This window comes from Neopsephotus bourkii, unplaced genomic scaffold (assembly GCF_033783945.1).
Source record: "Neopsephotus bourkii isolate Nb327-2 ecotype Australia unplaced genomic scaffold, CSIRO-AGI_Nbou_v1 NB_1292, whole genome shotgun sequence".
In the NCBI taxonomy this organism is placed as follows: Eukaryota; Metazoa; Chordata; class Aves; order Psittaciformes; family Psittacidae; genus Neopsephotus; species Neopsephotus bourkii.
Window position 1 is genome coordinate 2,565,726 of NW_026901776.1, and position 16,610 is coordinate 2,582,335.

Here is a 16,610-nt window from a genome sequence, read left to right on the forward strand (position 1 = left end):
ATCTGCTGCAAGATAAAAAGGCTGTCCTTGAAGACTATCTATTAAAGTATAACCACCCTGTTGTTTGAACTGATATTGAACTGTTAAATTACCTTCTCATAAGAAAACTGTACTACTCAAATGAACAGATGATATCTGAAGCAGTTTCATCAGTGCTTTGACAAGCTTTCTTCCAGAAGAGGACTGATACTGAGCAATTAAGAATGCTTGCTTCCCTTTTTGTATTTTTTACTTCACTGGGGATGACTGAATTTCTTTCATTTACTTAATGTAGAATGAGATTGTGACCCATACAGATTGTTTCTTTTTTAAAGAGATTAATAACTATAGGGATATGATAACCTTCAGAGTTGAAGCAGCTAGTGTTCCTGTCATTAAGCTATATATTTACTTGGCTGGCAGCACTATTTAAAAAGGAGAGCATGAAGAGGGTGTGAAGAGGCCTTACTGCCTGTTGGATCTGAGCTGTGCTGCACCAAGGTGTACAGAGGAGGGGAAGATGTTTGTGGGCTACTGAGACCCCTGCTCTGAAAGAAAGGTGTCATGAGTGGTGCTGAATGGGTGGTATCAAAGCTTCTTGCTCTCAGAATGTCAATAAAAGGACAGTCTCACGGATAAGGATGGTGAAGGAATGCGTCATCTTTGGAAAAAGAAGGGAATTTAGAGCAGATGAGCAGAGTAGCAGCTTACCCTCCACTCTGCTTCAGGGCTCAGTTCAACAACTGTCCTTGGTAGACTTCATGGGAAAGCCAAAGCTTAGTTCTAAATAATAAATCCAACTGATTTATCCACTGACATATGTTTACAAAGGTTAGAGGTGTTACAATAGAAAACCATGAAACGTTAACTATGCCTGTATATGGCATCATGTTCATTTACTCATTATATGTTCTTAATGCTTAGATTTCTGTTCAGAAATGTTATGAACTAAACAGTAGTGAAACAAATCAGGTAGAAATAGAGGAATTACTCAGTAAGTTGTGTTGCTTTGGCAGTTCTGTTGAGTATTGTGCATTGGCATTTCATTGTACTAATGTGAGACTGATATCTGAGCTCAGCCCTTCGGGTTTTTAACTCTGGCTTTGACATGCATCTCACTGCATTTAGAAAAATAGCTAAGCTTTCTGTTTCATTTTCTGTAATGTCAGCAAGATACATAATTTCTGTAATTTTATTGTTAGCTTGTAATAAATCAGGACCTTACTTGACTCATGAACTGTATGAAGATGATCACAGAATTTCTGTCTGTAAAATCTTTATTAAGTAATTTAAAATCTTATCCCAGTGAGATCCCTTGGCTGAGCTGATTGTATGCTAATGTTGTGTTGCTTTCCTGAGGCAGCAACTGTAATACGGCAATATTGCTGAAGATCTTAATTGTCTCAATGCATCTTGGTGTGCTTTAATGCCTCTAAATTAATTATGCAATTTAATATTGTTATTAAGTCTTGAATTGCATTACTTCAGCAGAAACATAATGTGACTGTGTGCCATACGAATGGCAACACCTGTGTTTTTTAAGGCTTTAGTCCACAACATTGCAATTATTCAGTAAATGTCTAGTTCAGAATGTTCACAAAACATTTTGCTCATATGCTCCTGGGGGCCCCTGAAGACCTTGCATGTAACTTATGGCTTACAATAAAAGGTCAAAAGCCACGATTACAAATTGTCTGAGATATAAGAAATGAAAGCCATTGATGATAGCTTAAGTGCCTGTAGAAGCAGAAAATATGTTAATAAAATATATTTGTAGGGAATACACTGTATCACATATTCCAGGGAAAGTCAGTAATAAAATCAAAACTAATACTTCCTGCCAGTCTAACCTGGGGACTTTTCTTCTTACCTTCAGATTTGGTTATTGCCTTAAAGATGTTCGGTTGGTTGGTTGTTTAGTTTGGTTTTTAACAGAACCAAGCTAGGTACCTGAATATTTTAGTATTGCTGGCAGCATTGGTTCACATCACTTTGAGATTGGTCTGGTATAATTAAGCTTTCCATGCAGAGGCGATGGGGTTTTCCCTATACTTTCTCCTCTGCCTGTAATAGGAGGGAAAGCAGATATAAATCCTCTCCCCAGTCTCCAAGGCATCTTATTTTTCTTAAATATTTAAAAATCTCAGTCACCTCCACTACTACCATCTGTCAAAAAATCCACCATTTCCTTTGCTTCCCAAAGCATCACTGTGAAACTATGAAAACAGGAAGAATGGAATCATTAGGCTTTAGAGTACATGACTTCTATTTTGAATGTATAGAAACAATACTACCCCTCTTTGAGTTTAAATTGAAATAGAGAAGGAAAATTGTTTAGGCAAAAAACATGGTTATCCGAGCTAGAAGATGAGACTGGGTTTGCTATCAGTCCTCAAGGGAAATGTGTGCTTTTACATTTTGTCTAGATGACAGCACTTCCATTATTATAATGACCTGTAAAATCATGGAATTGCAAAGCAGCACTGCAAGCTCAGGAGTGATTATAGTGGATCAGCCAGAAGTGTCTGTTCTTATGATATTGCCTATAGGAGTTAAAGCCTACATACAGTGCACAGCTTCTGGTCTGCAAAGATTCTTTACCCTTTTAGGGCATAGGTCATTCTGTTCCTTTCATAGATACATCTCACTTGTGAGCTTAATCTCATATATCTCCAGCTGAGTTTATATACTCTTGGAGTTATTTATGGTATTCTTCTCATATTAAATCAACTGAATAAATGTATGTCAACAACAAATATTGATAACTACTGCCCTCAGCAGTAATCAGTTGCAAGCTGTTTCCAATACTCAGAATAAAATAAATCCTATGCAAAGCCAGGCCTGTATTATCTGAGCAGAACAATGAAATGGTGATAGGAAAGCCATTGGCTTGTTTTCCCTGGGATGTCAGTCTAGTTTTAGATGACGTAGTACACTTTGTAATTTTGGGGATCTGATTTGTTGATTAAATTGTGAATGTAATGACAGAATGTGGCTAGACACAAGGGTTTCTTCTCAGGGTTGTTATGTTCCCACATATCATTCCTTTTTTTTTTTGTTTTTCCTTCCTTATCCCTTCTCTCCACCAGCCAAAAATTGTTTAGCTTTTTAGTTTGTATAAACATTCAAACAAAATTCAAGATATTGATAGGGAAAGAAATGGCTGAGCTGCTTTTTCAGGTACAGTAATTCAATACAAAATTTATAACAGATCTTCAACTTCAGATGCGCGGAAAGAATCTACAGAAGTTAACAAATATTTGACATGAATGAAAGTGTGTTACAGTCCCAAAACTTGCTTGTTATGTTCCCCTGGAGCAGGTCAGAAATATGTCCGTGTAGTGAGGGCTTCTCTTGGGTTTTGCTCCTCAGTCCTGATGCCTACATGGCTGTTAATGATAACACAGAAAAACACTGAGCAATCAGCCACATTCTTAACAATGACAAATTTTAGTTAAAAGTCAAAATCAGTGGCTTTTCCTACACGGGTTTGTGTTATAATATAAGTTGCTGTAGAGTGAATGGTACATAACTATATGTATTTGGTCCTAGGGCTTAAGTTACTGTTAGACTTTAGTCTCAAAAAAGTGCAGATCTCCCTGTTATGCCCCAAGACCCAAAATGGGCCACTTGTCCCTTTGAATGTTGGAATCAGAGCTGTGGCTGCCAGACCACGCAGAACTGACTTTGCTGAATAGCAGAAGCGTCCTGATAAAGTCTGGGGTTCTGATCCATGCCACTTTGTTGGATATTTCATACCATATGGGACCGGAGCCTGTGGGACCTCGTTTTCAACCTAGTCCACACAAAGAGCAATCACAAAGGGTACTGCTACATGGACCAGAGGAGCTGAGCTGCTACTGAGTCACTTCCATGGTGGTACAGAGGGACAGGGTCCAGGGCTGTGGTCAGCCCATGGCAGCCCTGTCCTTGCGGTGCACCTTACTCGCACCTGGGTCCTCGTTGGCTTCAGGATGAACCTACTCCAGCCTGGACATTTCATTGGCCGTAGGTCTTTCATGACGTGTCTACCTGCTCCGGTGTGGGCTGCCTGAAGCTCTTTGTTCTTCTCTAAATACGCTTTTCTGGAGGCACCCAGCCATGTTGGTGGGGCTCAGCTGTGCCATGCAGTGTGGTTGTGGAGCTGGACAGAACCAGCTGTGGGCAGCATGGGCAGCCCCCACTGGCACCTGGGCTGGGACACCCGAAGCAGAGGTAGATCCAAGGCATGTTAGCTGATTTTATTTCATTGTTTAAAGTGACATTTGCACTGGTGGTTGTGTCAGTGCTGCCATGTTTGCTGGTGTCCCTGGGGCATGCAGGAGCAGCTCCCTCCCCTTCCCAGAGATGCCATTTGCGCCGCTCTCTCTAGGTGCCTAAGAATAGCCCCCCAGCCACAGGAGATGGCACGGACACTTCCATCACAGTATCCCAGGGTCCTGCTTCTGGACCTGGGCAGCCACCTGCTCTGCATGAAGCTGAAATTCATGCTGATGTTGGGCTGGTGCCCACAGGCTTGGCTGTCATCAGCACAGAGCTGCTGTGGGGGCTGGCAGGATTAATGCTGGTGAGTTAGTGGGCAGGGTGGCCCTGGCCTCAGGTCACACCTTTGCCCCATGGATGTTTTACAATCATCGGTTCCTTTCTGAGATGTAGGGTTTAAAATTACTCTTTAATTTAAAAGAAAAAGTTATTTTTTCAAATCCACGAATAGATTTAGCGAAACTTCTCAGATGAAGAGGTTCAGTTCCACTAGGTGTATTACAGCTATTGTATCTGCAACTCATGGTGTGGAAGGAGTTGGAACATTACATATTTCACCACCTTTTTTCTTTGCCCAGAGACATAGTTTTATATGTTTGAATGTAAGTGCTGCATGGCAGCCACTGTCTGGGTTCATTTAGGGGGTTGTTTAAGTTTTGCATATACATACTGTTATCTTTCTCTTGTTGCAGAAGAATGGATTTTGGTAGGTGAGTGTGGGAGATTATTGCATCTCTTGCCAACAGTTTATTTCATCTCTGCGTATAAACATATTCATTAATCCTATAATTTCTCATCAGGAGTTTCATTAAGACAATGTTGTGTACATCTGGCAAAAAATAGAGTTTAGAAAGAAATTTGTGATTGCTGAGATTTTCCTCTATTGCCTAGGAGGCATAGGACACTTCCTACCTGCGTGCCCTGGTGAATATTTCCATTAACAATTTTATCATCCCTCTTCAGGAAAGTCCATCTGCTTCCAACTGATAAAGCAGCATTTTACAGCTTGTTCAACTGCCTCATATGATAATTCAGAACCTTAGGCTTCCCTCCTCTCTCAGATTTAACACACCAGACGCATGCTTTGTGTACATAAGTCACATCCAAATATTTCCTGAAATATTGGAATTTCTAATGTTTCATGAGTAAGGAGGTCATGAATATTTAAAAACTTTTCAGTAACTGTTAATAGTGAAACTCTCTGTGGAAGAACCAGAATGTTATGTACTCAGGACACCTTTTAGATAAGGTTGCCTTCCATGAGAATGGGTATCTGTTGTTTCTTTTTTTCCATGTGTGTATATATATATATATATGCATATATATATAGTGGAGCCTAATCTCACTGTAACTGGCTGGATGTATCAGAATATTTATAGACTAAACAGTGGATGAAAGGGATTTGTAAAAACAGTTACTACAAATACCGATTTATGACCGTGACAACTGAACACTCAGGATGGGATTCGTCAAACCAAATTTAAATGTGCTGCATAATGGATGGGGGACATGAAATACTCCTAAGGCTTACTTCATCCCATCCTAGAGCCAACAACTAAAATACAACAGCTCTGTTGAATGGCCCTTTGATGTGGCAGCTTTTCCTTTGTTGACTGTGCAGAGTCTGTACAGCTTAGGAGGAGATGCCCGTAACTGTAAAGATACCTACAGTTAAATCGGACCACTGCTGAAACGATTAATGCTCTGATAACTCTATACCAAATAGAGAGCTTCCTGGTTTGGTCTGTTTAGGCATGAATATCTTGCAGTGTCATGTAAAATTACACGTCACTTAACAAAGTTGGTTTTGTTGGGGTTTTGGTTTGTTGGGTTTTTTTATTGTTTTCTTAAAAACAGAGTTGCTAGAAGTTAGACATTAATAAACACCCAAAAGACTAAAAATCTACGATTCTAAAATGTTCTCAAATTTTAAAAACCATTTGTGATTATGTATAAAATACATAGAAAATAAGTAATAAAGAGCAATTAAACTGAAGTATTTTCTTAGTAGTTGTTTTTTCCTGATGCATCTTTTTTCCTGCTTGTGCTATGGGTAATACTCACTGTATTGCACTTTCGAGATGCTTTGTACATAAACTGAACTTAGTTTAACACTTTTCTGCTGAGCAGACTTAACGGAATGTTTCCAAAATAGCCACTCAACTTTGGCAATAAAATGCTGAAGACAATGTTCTGGAGTGAAACAAATGTGATAAGTCTAGAATTAACATTTTTTGAGCTACAAAGCTGCCAAATTAAAATCATACCTGAAATGTCTGGGTTTTGTTTTACCATACTCCTCAGAACATCAAAACAATATGAAGCCTTCTAGATATTCCGCAGCTGGAACAGCTTTGACTGAGTCAGTACTATGAATAGACAGCTCTTCACTGAGAACAGTCCAAATTCAGGATGCTAATAGTTAATTTTTTTAGCTCAGTTACCCTGGATGAAAGGGGCATAAAATTACTGTTTTCAGACACCGTCAGAAAATAAGTCAGGCAGATTGAATGAACTGTTGTGTGACATTAAGTTTGTCCTTTCATTTTGGTCTTTTGGAATTTCTCCAACAACCTCAGAAATGCAAAAGGTGATCCAGTGTAGTGGGGACTTAGTTAACCTTTGCAGAATATAGGAAGAATTTATCTATATAGGTAATATTTAGAACAGACACGGGATATCAATTTGTCTTTCACAGAATCATAGAATAGTTAGGGTTGGAAAGGACCTTAAGATCATCAAGTTCCAACCCCCCTGCCATGGGCAGGGACACCTCTTGCTAAACCATCTCACCCCAGGCCTCGTTCAACCTGGCCTTGAACACTGCCAGGGATGGAGCATTAACAACCTCCCTGGGCAACCCATTCTAGTACCTCACCACCCTAACAGGAAAGAATTTCCTCCTTATAGCCAATCTAAACTTCCCCTGTTTAAGTTTTACCCCATTACCCCTTGTCCTATCACTACAGTCCCTAATGAAGAGTCCCTCCCTAGCATCCCTATAGGCCCCCTTCAGATACTGCAAGGCTGCTATGAGGTCTCCACGCAGCCTTCTCTTCTCCAGGCTGAACAGCCCCAACTTTCTCAGCCTATCTTCATATGGGAGGTGCTCCAGTCCCTGATCATCCTCGTTTCCCTCCTCTGGACTTGTTCCAACAGATCCATGTCCTTTTTATGCTGAGGACACCAGAACTGCACACAATACTCCAAGTGAGGTCTCACGAGAGCAGAGTAAAGGGGCAGAATCACCTTCTTGGACCTGCTGGTCACACTCCTTTTGATGCAGCCCAGGATACAGTTGGCTTTAACGTCCAAATTGATAGAATAAGCCTGTGCCTCTTTCTTCTGTCTAATTTATAGGATATTCCAGAACTGTTCTTTGTTAACATAGCCTTTTGAAGCAGTTCAATGGGAAATACAATATTAACATGTTTATTGGGCTAGGGATAGAGAAGATGATCCTGTCATTTTGGATTTCGTTTTAAGGGGCTACTAGTAGTCAGTGGTAGCAGGGAGATCTCTGAGTGCATCAAGCAGCTAATAATTTTACAGCCTACTTCCATAAGAAACATGGAGCTAATATTGAACTTTTTTAATAAACTTTTTATTAAAAAGCCCCTTTTTAATAAAAAAAAAAGCTTTTTATAAAAAAAGCTTTTTAATAAAAAAAAAGCTTTTTATAAAAAGAACAAACTCTAATAATGTGAAAATAAATAAACAACAACAAAAAACTGTACCCAGCAAGAAATTCTGTTCTGAACTTGGTGTCGAATGTTTTCCTATCAGTGGAAAGGTGTTTTTCAACTGTATAAAAATCGCAGCTGCAATCTCTTTCCATCCAACTTTGATCATTTAGTGGTCCAAAGTGGTTCTAACCTCTTCTAATGAGATCCAGTGAAGGAAGTGCAAAACAGGAATAACTCTTTCAGTTGGCAGACCTTTTTATACATGAAGCTCAAGAATCAAAAGATTTTTCTGCCCTTTAAAGTCCACTGGAACTATAGGCTGCAGGGCTGATACTGTAATATGCCTTTTTTCTTATTTTATAAAGTCATTAGAATTACATCTATGAAACTATTAAAGTTCCTTCTGCCTGTATGGGTACACCTATGGGTATTTTTGAGGATAATAAACATGATAGGTAGTAGCGCTGATTTATTTTTAATAGCTTATTTAGGCAAGAAAATACAAATATTTAATGAAATCTCTCCAATTTTTGAGACCTTTTATTTCCTCATAGCAAGACAAAAATTGCCCAAAGTTCATTTATTAAAAAAAAAAAAAAAAAGAGGACCCATGAGATCACCTTTAACCATTGATAAATGCTCAGGTGAAATACCCACCTTATTATATGTGAAGTTTATACCTGTAAAAGTTATTTCCAGCAGTGAGAAACTTACTTCATGCTGCAAGTCTGTATAAGCTGAATCAGTAGATGGTTCTGATTGCTTTTCATAAAGAATAGAGTTTATTAGTTTTGTAGCTGAATATACAAACAGCGCAAGCTTATTTGAGGAGTCTTAGTTTATCGTAAATTAGGGCAATGTATTCCAAAGCTCTGAGTCACAACCTGCCTAGTTAGGGGAGTTAAACTGGATTCTTGACAGTAATGGCATAAAATTAAAATATAGTAGAAAATTACTGGGAAGAAATTTCTTCAGTGAGAATAGCTTGAAAAGGTAATTTAATAATGAATTAGTTTATTGCTGACTAAAAACGTAATAACTTCATGAGGGAAATTATTAAGCATTATTAAAATTCCAGTTTTAATTGTCAGAAACTATAATTCCTCAACTAAAAGAAGACTCAACTGACTAAAATGATACTTTTCATCCTTTATTCTTTCTCTATAAAAAAGTAATTGAACAAATTTTTTTTAAGTGTTTTTTAGTGCTTTTATGTGTAATCCTCGTTGTTTTGTGGGCGATGGTATGTAAGAGTTCCACTTAAACCTCACTTAAACAATAATTGCTACATTCAGTTTTAATACTGAGCAAATTGCCAAAGTATGGATTCACTTCTGCATTGCTGCAGTGTTCAGATTCCACTCTGTTATGTTGCACTTCTTGATTAATGAGATTAATGGCATATCAGAGCTGTGTTAGAAGTGCTGTGTTAGTGTGCAGAAGTGTACATGGATAGTAAATGTGTATTTTCTTCCATTCTGAAAATGGACTGGAATGTCATTTCAGTCTTGATTGTTATTGATCTCAGCCTTGTTGCTGTTGAGTTTGGTTGGGGGTTTTGTTCCCTTTTTCATCCAGCATTGCCAGTGTGCTCTCTTTCTGGTATGCTGCCTCCTTTTTATAACACCTGGGAGCAAAATCTCTTGTCATGCTGGTAAATCTGAGATACTGAGCAAACACGTTGAGCATCTGTGGATTCAGAATCACTCTTCTGTGTTTAAGTTATTCAAAAGGGTCTTGGAGCCTTAGGCTGCAGTGGCATGCTGCAAATGGCATAATAATGGCACATGGTTCTACTTGGCACTGATTACATATGATGAAATGGAACATGGTAGTATATTAAATGCAGCTGTAAATGTATGGAAAACATTAGGGGAGTTAGTTTTCTAGGGGTTTAAATTTTTTTTTTTAATAAAAATATCCCAAACCAGCCTTGATATCTTGAGAGACTGCATAACTGGGGGAGAAAAGGAGAGCCTAGTTCTTAGTTCTGTGCCTGTGTCAAGCTGTTCCTGGGGTCCAGACGGGCTGAGCATCTCATCTCTCTCTGTGCCTAGAGGTGCCAATTTCCAGGCGTAATCCATCCAAGCTCCTGTTCTGACTGAGTGCAAACTTATTTCTGCTGTCTTGGAGAAACTGTTACCTTCACTCCAGTTTGGTCTCTGGGTTTAAAAAAACAGCTGAAAATATTGTGATCATACATAGCACTTTGGGGATAGCTATAAGCAGCCCACAGGCTTGGCAGTACTATCTTATTACCATTGCTCTGGATCTGTGCGATACATGCACGTGTGAATTGTTCTGTTTTCAGCTAGGAGTCTTAAGATTTAAATAAGAAAAAAAATATTATTATTCAGCAATGAAAGTATTAACAGATTTATGTCTTCTTTTGGTACCAGAGAGGACTTCTGGCTTGTATATCTATGCTTCCCCCATGTGTATGTAATCTCTTTTAATAATTATTCTTCTGTCTTCTGTTTTGTTCACAGCCTACATGCTGACACATTACCAGTTTTGTTTCCAAAAGAGGAGTTCACAGAACTGCACAGTGCCTCATCCAACTAGCTGCTTTGATGTTCCTCACTGGACCATGTAGGTAAAATTCAAAGAAACATATATATTCACATTATATCTTTACAACTACTCAGTGTATCTGGAAATAGCTGATTACTGCCAACAGTGCTCACTTTGTGAAGTCTGGTATTTTGAAATTTATGGACTACAAAATCATTCAAGGTCTTCCAACTTTGCAGTGTGTTTTATCATCAACAGACACACAACTGTAGACCATCGTATGTCAAAATGTGTTTGGTCTTCTTGACACATCTGTTTTAAGTTGTTGTGGGTGCTGTAATGCCTATCATTCCTGTAGACCTTAATAGAGCTGTAATGGTGCAAATTTCAGTATAGGCACAAAACCCAGCAGAGAAACTGAATAAATTCTCAAGCAGTTACAGCTGGCAAACCTTGAGCTTCTTCTTATTAGAGCTGCATAGGTAGCAGAATAAGAGCTAGCGAGTGTAAGAGCTAGGCTGAACACGTTTATGTGAGTGAACCCCTATGTTTGACTTAAGAAGAATAGAGCAGTATCCTGGTGTTGGTAATCAGGGGAAAGATTCCTTCAGGTTATTTCTGTTGATCATCTTGAGCTTCTGCATAAACCTTTAAGTTTTCTGTGAGTTTCAGACAAAATGTAAAATGTAGCCGATATTCCACCTCTAGGATTTCCCTTCAGAATAATTCAGTCTTGCTCTAGTAGAGGGGGGAGTCCAACAGTTTAAATTCAGTACTTTGAGAGTGTGTTTTCCCTTCTGTTTTTTATATTCTAGTTGGGTTTAGTTTTAATGAGTCATTTCCCTCTGGGAGAGTAAACCTAGGCAAAGAACTAAATTGTTCTGATTAAATTGCCAGTATTCATTATCACTTGACTGCTTTCTTGCTTGTATGTTTTGCAGGTTTATGTCTCAGTTGCACTGGCATTTAAAATAATTTACATGGATTGGTAGGCTGCAGTGTTTATGCCTACATTATAGTTGGTGTTTCTTTTATGTTCCTTGCACATTTTGCCACATTGGTTTGCATTTCTAATTTTGTGGAAATGAGCTGTAAACATGGGTATGTGGCAGTGGCTTAGTTGGACTGTGTTTACACTTGCTGGCACACTCTCCTTACACAGAAAACAGCTCTTTTCACATTTTGCTTTAAGGACTGTGGCACTGACAGTTTATGGTGATTTGCTAGAGTGCCTTGATAGTTCAGTTGCTTGGTTCTGTCTGGAGAAAGCTTCTAGCCAAGTCACCTCAGGAAAGCATTTTGATAGCATACTGGCTGAATCATAGAATACCAGGTTGGAAGGGACTCCAAGGATCATCTGGTCCAACCTTAATTTTTATGGCTTCGAAGCTAGCAATAAGTATCTCAGATGAATCCTGCAGTGATGCTTACCCCTGCTTTCATCTCCTGAAATTAGGGCATGGTATCTTGCGCACTGTTACACAGCTGGCCACATCCAGTTACAGTTGATTTTGCCTTTCATGTTATGTTGACCATATTCCAACTGTATCTAGACACTTTATTCAGGTTGTTTTATATGAAGTGAAAGGTTTACATTGGCCTTTTATTTTTGTTTTGTTTTGTGTTGGGGTTTTTGTTGTTGTTGGCTTTGATTTTTTTTATTTGTTTGTTTCAGATGACAGATTTTTCAATGAATAAACTACTGAAAACACACTATTGTTTTGTAGTTGAATTTAAATAGTCACAATTTGTAAGTGGGTTGCTAGCTCTAGATTGGAGAGGACATTCATGTTCCCTGTTGTGAGTATCCAAAATCTTTCCCAGTTGTAGCTGAGGGCCAGGAAAAACAATCCCAAAAGACATTTATTATGCTGGCAAGGATATAGAGTCTGAGGAGTCTTTTCTGTTGGTATCAGTGGCACAACTTCTCCATGGCAGGAAATTTTTCAGTCGGTGCCAAAATTCAGAGTACCCCAAAGGAACTGTGATTAAACTGTACTCCCTTTTAGTCTAAAAGGAAAGTAACGAAGAAAATACCTGAATTCATAGAATTAATTTCTGCAAATTTTGTTATAGTCCACAGCTCACTCTGTCTGCATAAAATAAACATGTATTATTTATCTCTAATATCTCTGATGTGACAGTGGAAAAACAGTGAACAAAAATAAAGGGTTAAAGCACCAAACCATGTAATCCATTTCCAGAAAAGCCACAAATACTAAGTTTAAAACAACAAAGCGATTCATGCAACTAAATGTAATGGATTGCTTTAGATTTACAGTACTTGTCATGCCACCTCTTAAGGGATTATACATACCAAAATAATAAAATAATGTGCTTTACTACGCAGAAATGTAGAGCACATTAAGCAGAATTTGTCAGTGCATCTTCATATGTTACATTAGTCAAGAAGAGCAGCATCATTTTGCTTAGCAAAGGTACATTAATTAGGCTGTTTACGCTGTCAGAATCTTGAAATCTTGCCTCAAATGCAAGGATCACTGTGACATGCATTTAACGCAAGTAATGCCTGTGCTTTAGGGACTTTTAACAAAGTATAGATGTCTGTAAAGATTGCACTACAGGTCAGCTTTCTAAAGTGCAAATTCTAACGCAATTGGTGTAATTTTCAAGTGTGAACTAGATAAAGTCTGGTCTAAGAAGAGCCAGAGGAAATGTCTATTTTTAGACAAACCTCAGAAGGTATTAATGTGTTAAAGTTTATTCATATTTGTTTCATATAGTCATAAATGTGCTTAAAAATACTTTTCTGCATTTAAATGTCTACCTGAAACTGTGGTATTGATAAAATCTGTCAACTCAATCAGAAGTTTAACTCCATTAATGTTTGTTTTAGAGTACTGACACAGAAATATTGTTCCTAAAGATTATCCCTTGAAAAATAATCCGAGCTCTTTATCTGATGCTAATGAGAACTTGTATTTTTGTTTCCTTATAGATTTTAGTAATAGGTTATATACATTAGTCAAGAGAAGCAGCATCATTTTGCTTAGCAAGCAAAAGTAGCAGAAGAGTAGCTTTGACAAAAAGAATAACCAATTCAAAGCATATGTAATCTGTGACTGGGGCTGTCATGAGCTCATGCTCTAAGCAGTTGCACAATCAGCCAAAGTTTACAGTGCTTACTTGCCTAGTCTCTTTGAAGTAATTTGGCTTGACATTATTTCAGGAGAAGCATCACAGCTTAGACCATTGTATATCTGTGGCTGTCATGTTGAGTTAATGGTTCATCCATGAGGGTAGGGTACTATTATGCTTTAAAAGGTGATAAATAGTCAAAATTAATTTGCTAGAGACTGTTTCCTCTTTGGCTCTAGTTATTTAACTGAGTCTATGCAGTACCTATTGATTGTGAGAGGAGCACATAGAGTGGGTTAAATTTATTTGTTCATAGTTGCTATTTATTTATGAGATTATTTCAATTACTTAGAGGAAAAAAGGTGACACAAACTGGTCATGTGTAATTTGCATCCTGAAAGTAAGTGTACTTTTTATACTAGAATTAAATTTTTTAAAAGATCTGTAATTCAAATGAAAGATGGAAATATTTACATATTTAAATTTAAGTATGCAAAATATAATTGCTGTCAGCTGAAAGGCCTTCTAGGGTATTTTGTAAACAATTCCTCCATTACATGAGTTTAAAACTTGAGTGGAGTGATTTCAGTCCATCTGAAAAAGTATCACCAAAGATTTTTCAATACCTTTTTTTTCAGAGCGAAGACTGTTAGTTTTTTGAATTAGAAATTTGTTTCCTCTGACATTTCAAAAAAAACCCTTGTGTTTTCTTGTCACATACTTCACCAAGATGATCATGTTTAACTTGTGAGGACTGACTAGTTTGCAGCAGTAGGTGGTATGTGAGATACTGACTTCAGGAAGAGCATGATTTTCATAACCACTTCAAAGGAAATACATTATAAATAAAATACGTTTCTCTGGGGGCTTACAAAACCATTCTGTTTGTAATTTAAATTACATTAGGCTAAATATAATAGTACAGTAAAACCGTCAAGGGAAAAATACTTCATTTAAGTGTGAACATTACGTTACTTCCATTAATTGGAAGTATTTGACTCTCTTTCTCTAATAGTTCATTTTTCATTGAATATATATAATTAAAAAATGTTGTCATTACAACAGTAGTTATTCTTTCCCATTTAGTGTTCCACACCCTTCTGTTCCATAGGCCACTATAGTTGTATTACCCCACCTTACTTCATTTCTCACTGCTTTATTCCTGGTGACTAACCCTCTGAGTGTAAGTGTATGACAGAAGATTACCATCTCTGTGTCATGCATGTTGAACTTAATCAAACTTATACTGGAACTACTCAGACTCTCAACCAGCCTGAAGTTTTGTATCAGAATCATTGAGTGTGAGGATTTTTTCTGCTGGAATACTTTAGAATCTGTTCATCCAAATGATGCAGCTTGCTTCTTCCAGGGTGCTTGAGGGGCAACTGTTGAACAGGGACTGCAACACAAGCAAGAGAATCTGTTGGCCTCCCTACTTTATAAATGTAACTTGGAGGAAAAGAGGAGGTGCTCTACATACATATGCATGTATGTGTATTTTGTGTATCTGCAGATTTAAGGTCATACGTGTTTGTGCATGTGTGCGTGTGTGATTTGCTGGTATTCATATGGTTTCCTTTCTTGCTGTAAATTTATGCCAATTCAGTTTCATATCTGAGCCTGATAGGATGTTCTCCTTTAAGTCATGTAAAGATAATATGACTTCCAGGAGAGGGTGACTAGGAACATATTGGAAAACCTCAGTGAACTATCTAATTGTAAAAATGATTTATTCCACCTTCCTTTTTCATCCCATGACAGGAGACCATACAGGCTGAACTAAATCAGGTTATCATGGAAGGCAGTAAATCTGTAGTGCTGACCTCCTCTCATATTGACAGCTTTGCAATATGTGTTCCTGTAGAAATTGTCTAAGCACGTATAAGCTTACACAGGCTGAAACAGGTTATATGATAGAAGCAGGCTAGTCCCATATGCAGTATTTATTCCCACTTTAGAGTCAGCTTTAAACTAGCAACTGACTTCAGATTAATACCCATTTAAGGCTTAAAACAAGCTTTGTGTTTCATATAAATCAATTTCAAATGATTTTATATGGGAAAATATATCTTCACAGTTAAATATTAACAGTCTTGAAATACAAAAAGAAAGAAGCCATGCAGAAATTTTCCCCTAATTTATAAAATGCTTGTTTTTTTTTAAAAAAAAAAAAGGCAATTGTACTTAAAACAAATTAGCAATAGTAATTCAAGCATATGGCAATAGTAATTAGTGCTGGGTTGAATGAAAACTTTGTTGACCTGAGAGTTTCATGTTTGACTGAGTAAACCTTGAGGTGGAAAAGGTAGTACAAACTATCAAAGCTTAGACACATTGTCTGTTGACTCAGAACCTAAAAGTTTTATGAAAAAAGTAAGACTTCTTAGTCACAAAAGTCTACAGAAATTACTTCTTCATTATGTTTTCTAAGATTTTCAATAAGTTCGCAGTTTCATTTTATATCCTTAGGAAACATTTATTTGTCCTTTCTGCTTTATAAAATTTTTTTTTTCCTTGCACTATTAGATGTCTGTGTTTTAAAAGTAGCTTTTGTTCCTACTATAAATGGTCACTATGTAGTTAAATAATAATGATAATGAACTCTATAATGAAAACCCAAATATACTATACTGTGGCAAGCAGGAATTGATCTGAGTTTTTCTGTGTTAACTTCCTCCAAACTGGGGGTACTGGTGGATGAAAAGCTGGACATGAGCCAGCAACATGTGCTCATAGCCCAGAAAGGCAATCATATCTTGGGATGTATCTAAAGAAGCGTAGCCAGCAGGTCAAGGGAGGTGATTCCTCTTCCCTCCTCTGGTGAGGTCCCAGCTGGAGTACAAACCTGGAGTCCTCAGTACAGGAAAGGCATGTTTAAACAGGTCCAGAAGAAGGACACAAAAAAATGATCAGAAGGGTGGAGCAGCTGTCTTACAAGGAAAGGCTAAGAGAGTTGGGCTTGTTCAGCCTGGAGAAAAGAACCCTCCAGGGAGGCCTTCTTGTGGATTTTTAGTACTCAAAGGGGCTTTATAAGAAAGATGGGGAAAGACTTTTTAGTAGGGCTTGTAG

The 16,610-nt window shown here is 37.7% G+C and overlaps 1 protein-coding gene across 2 annotated transcripts in view; it reads left to right on the forward strand.

Annotated features, from left to right (window-relative positions):
* The window catches only part of CHRM3 (cholinergic receptor muscarinic 3), a 268,978-nt gene that overhangs the window by 129,023 nt on the left and 123,345 nt on the right, over positions 1 to 16,610 (forward strand). The window contains exon 3 of one of the 2 annotated variants that reach the window (XM_061365732.1): positions 10,418 to 10,520. The exons of the other annotated variant lie outside the window; for it this stretch is intronic. Within the exon in view, the coding sequence (XP_061221716.1) occupies positions 10,423 to 10,520 (98 nt within the window). The 5' untranslated portion in view covers positions 10,418 to 10,422. The remainder of the gene's footprint in view (positions 1 to 10,417; positions 10,521 to 16,610) is intronic. 2 annotated transcript variants of the gene reach the window in all.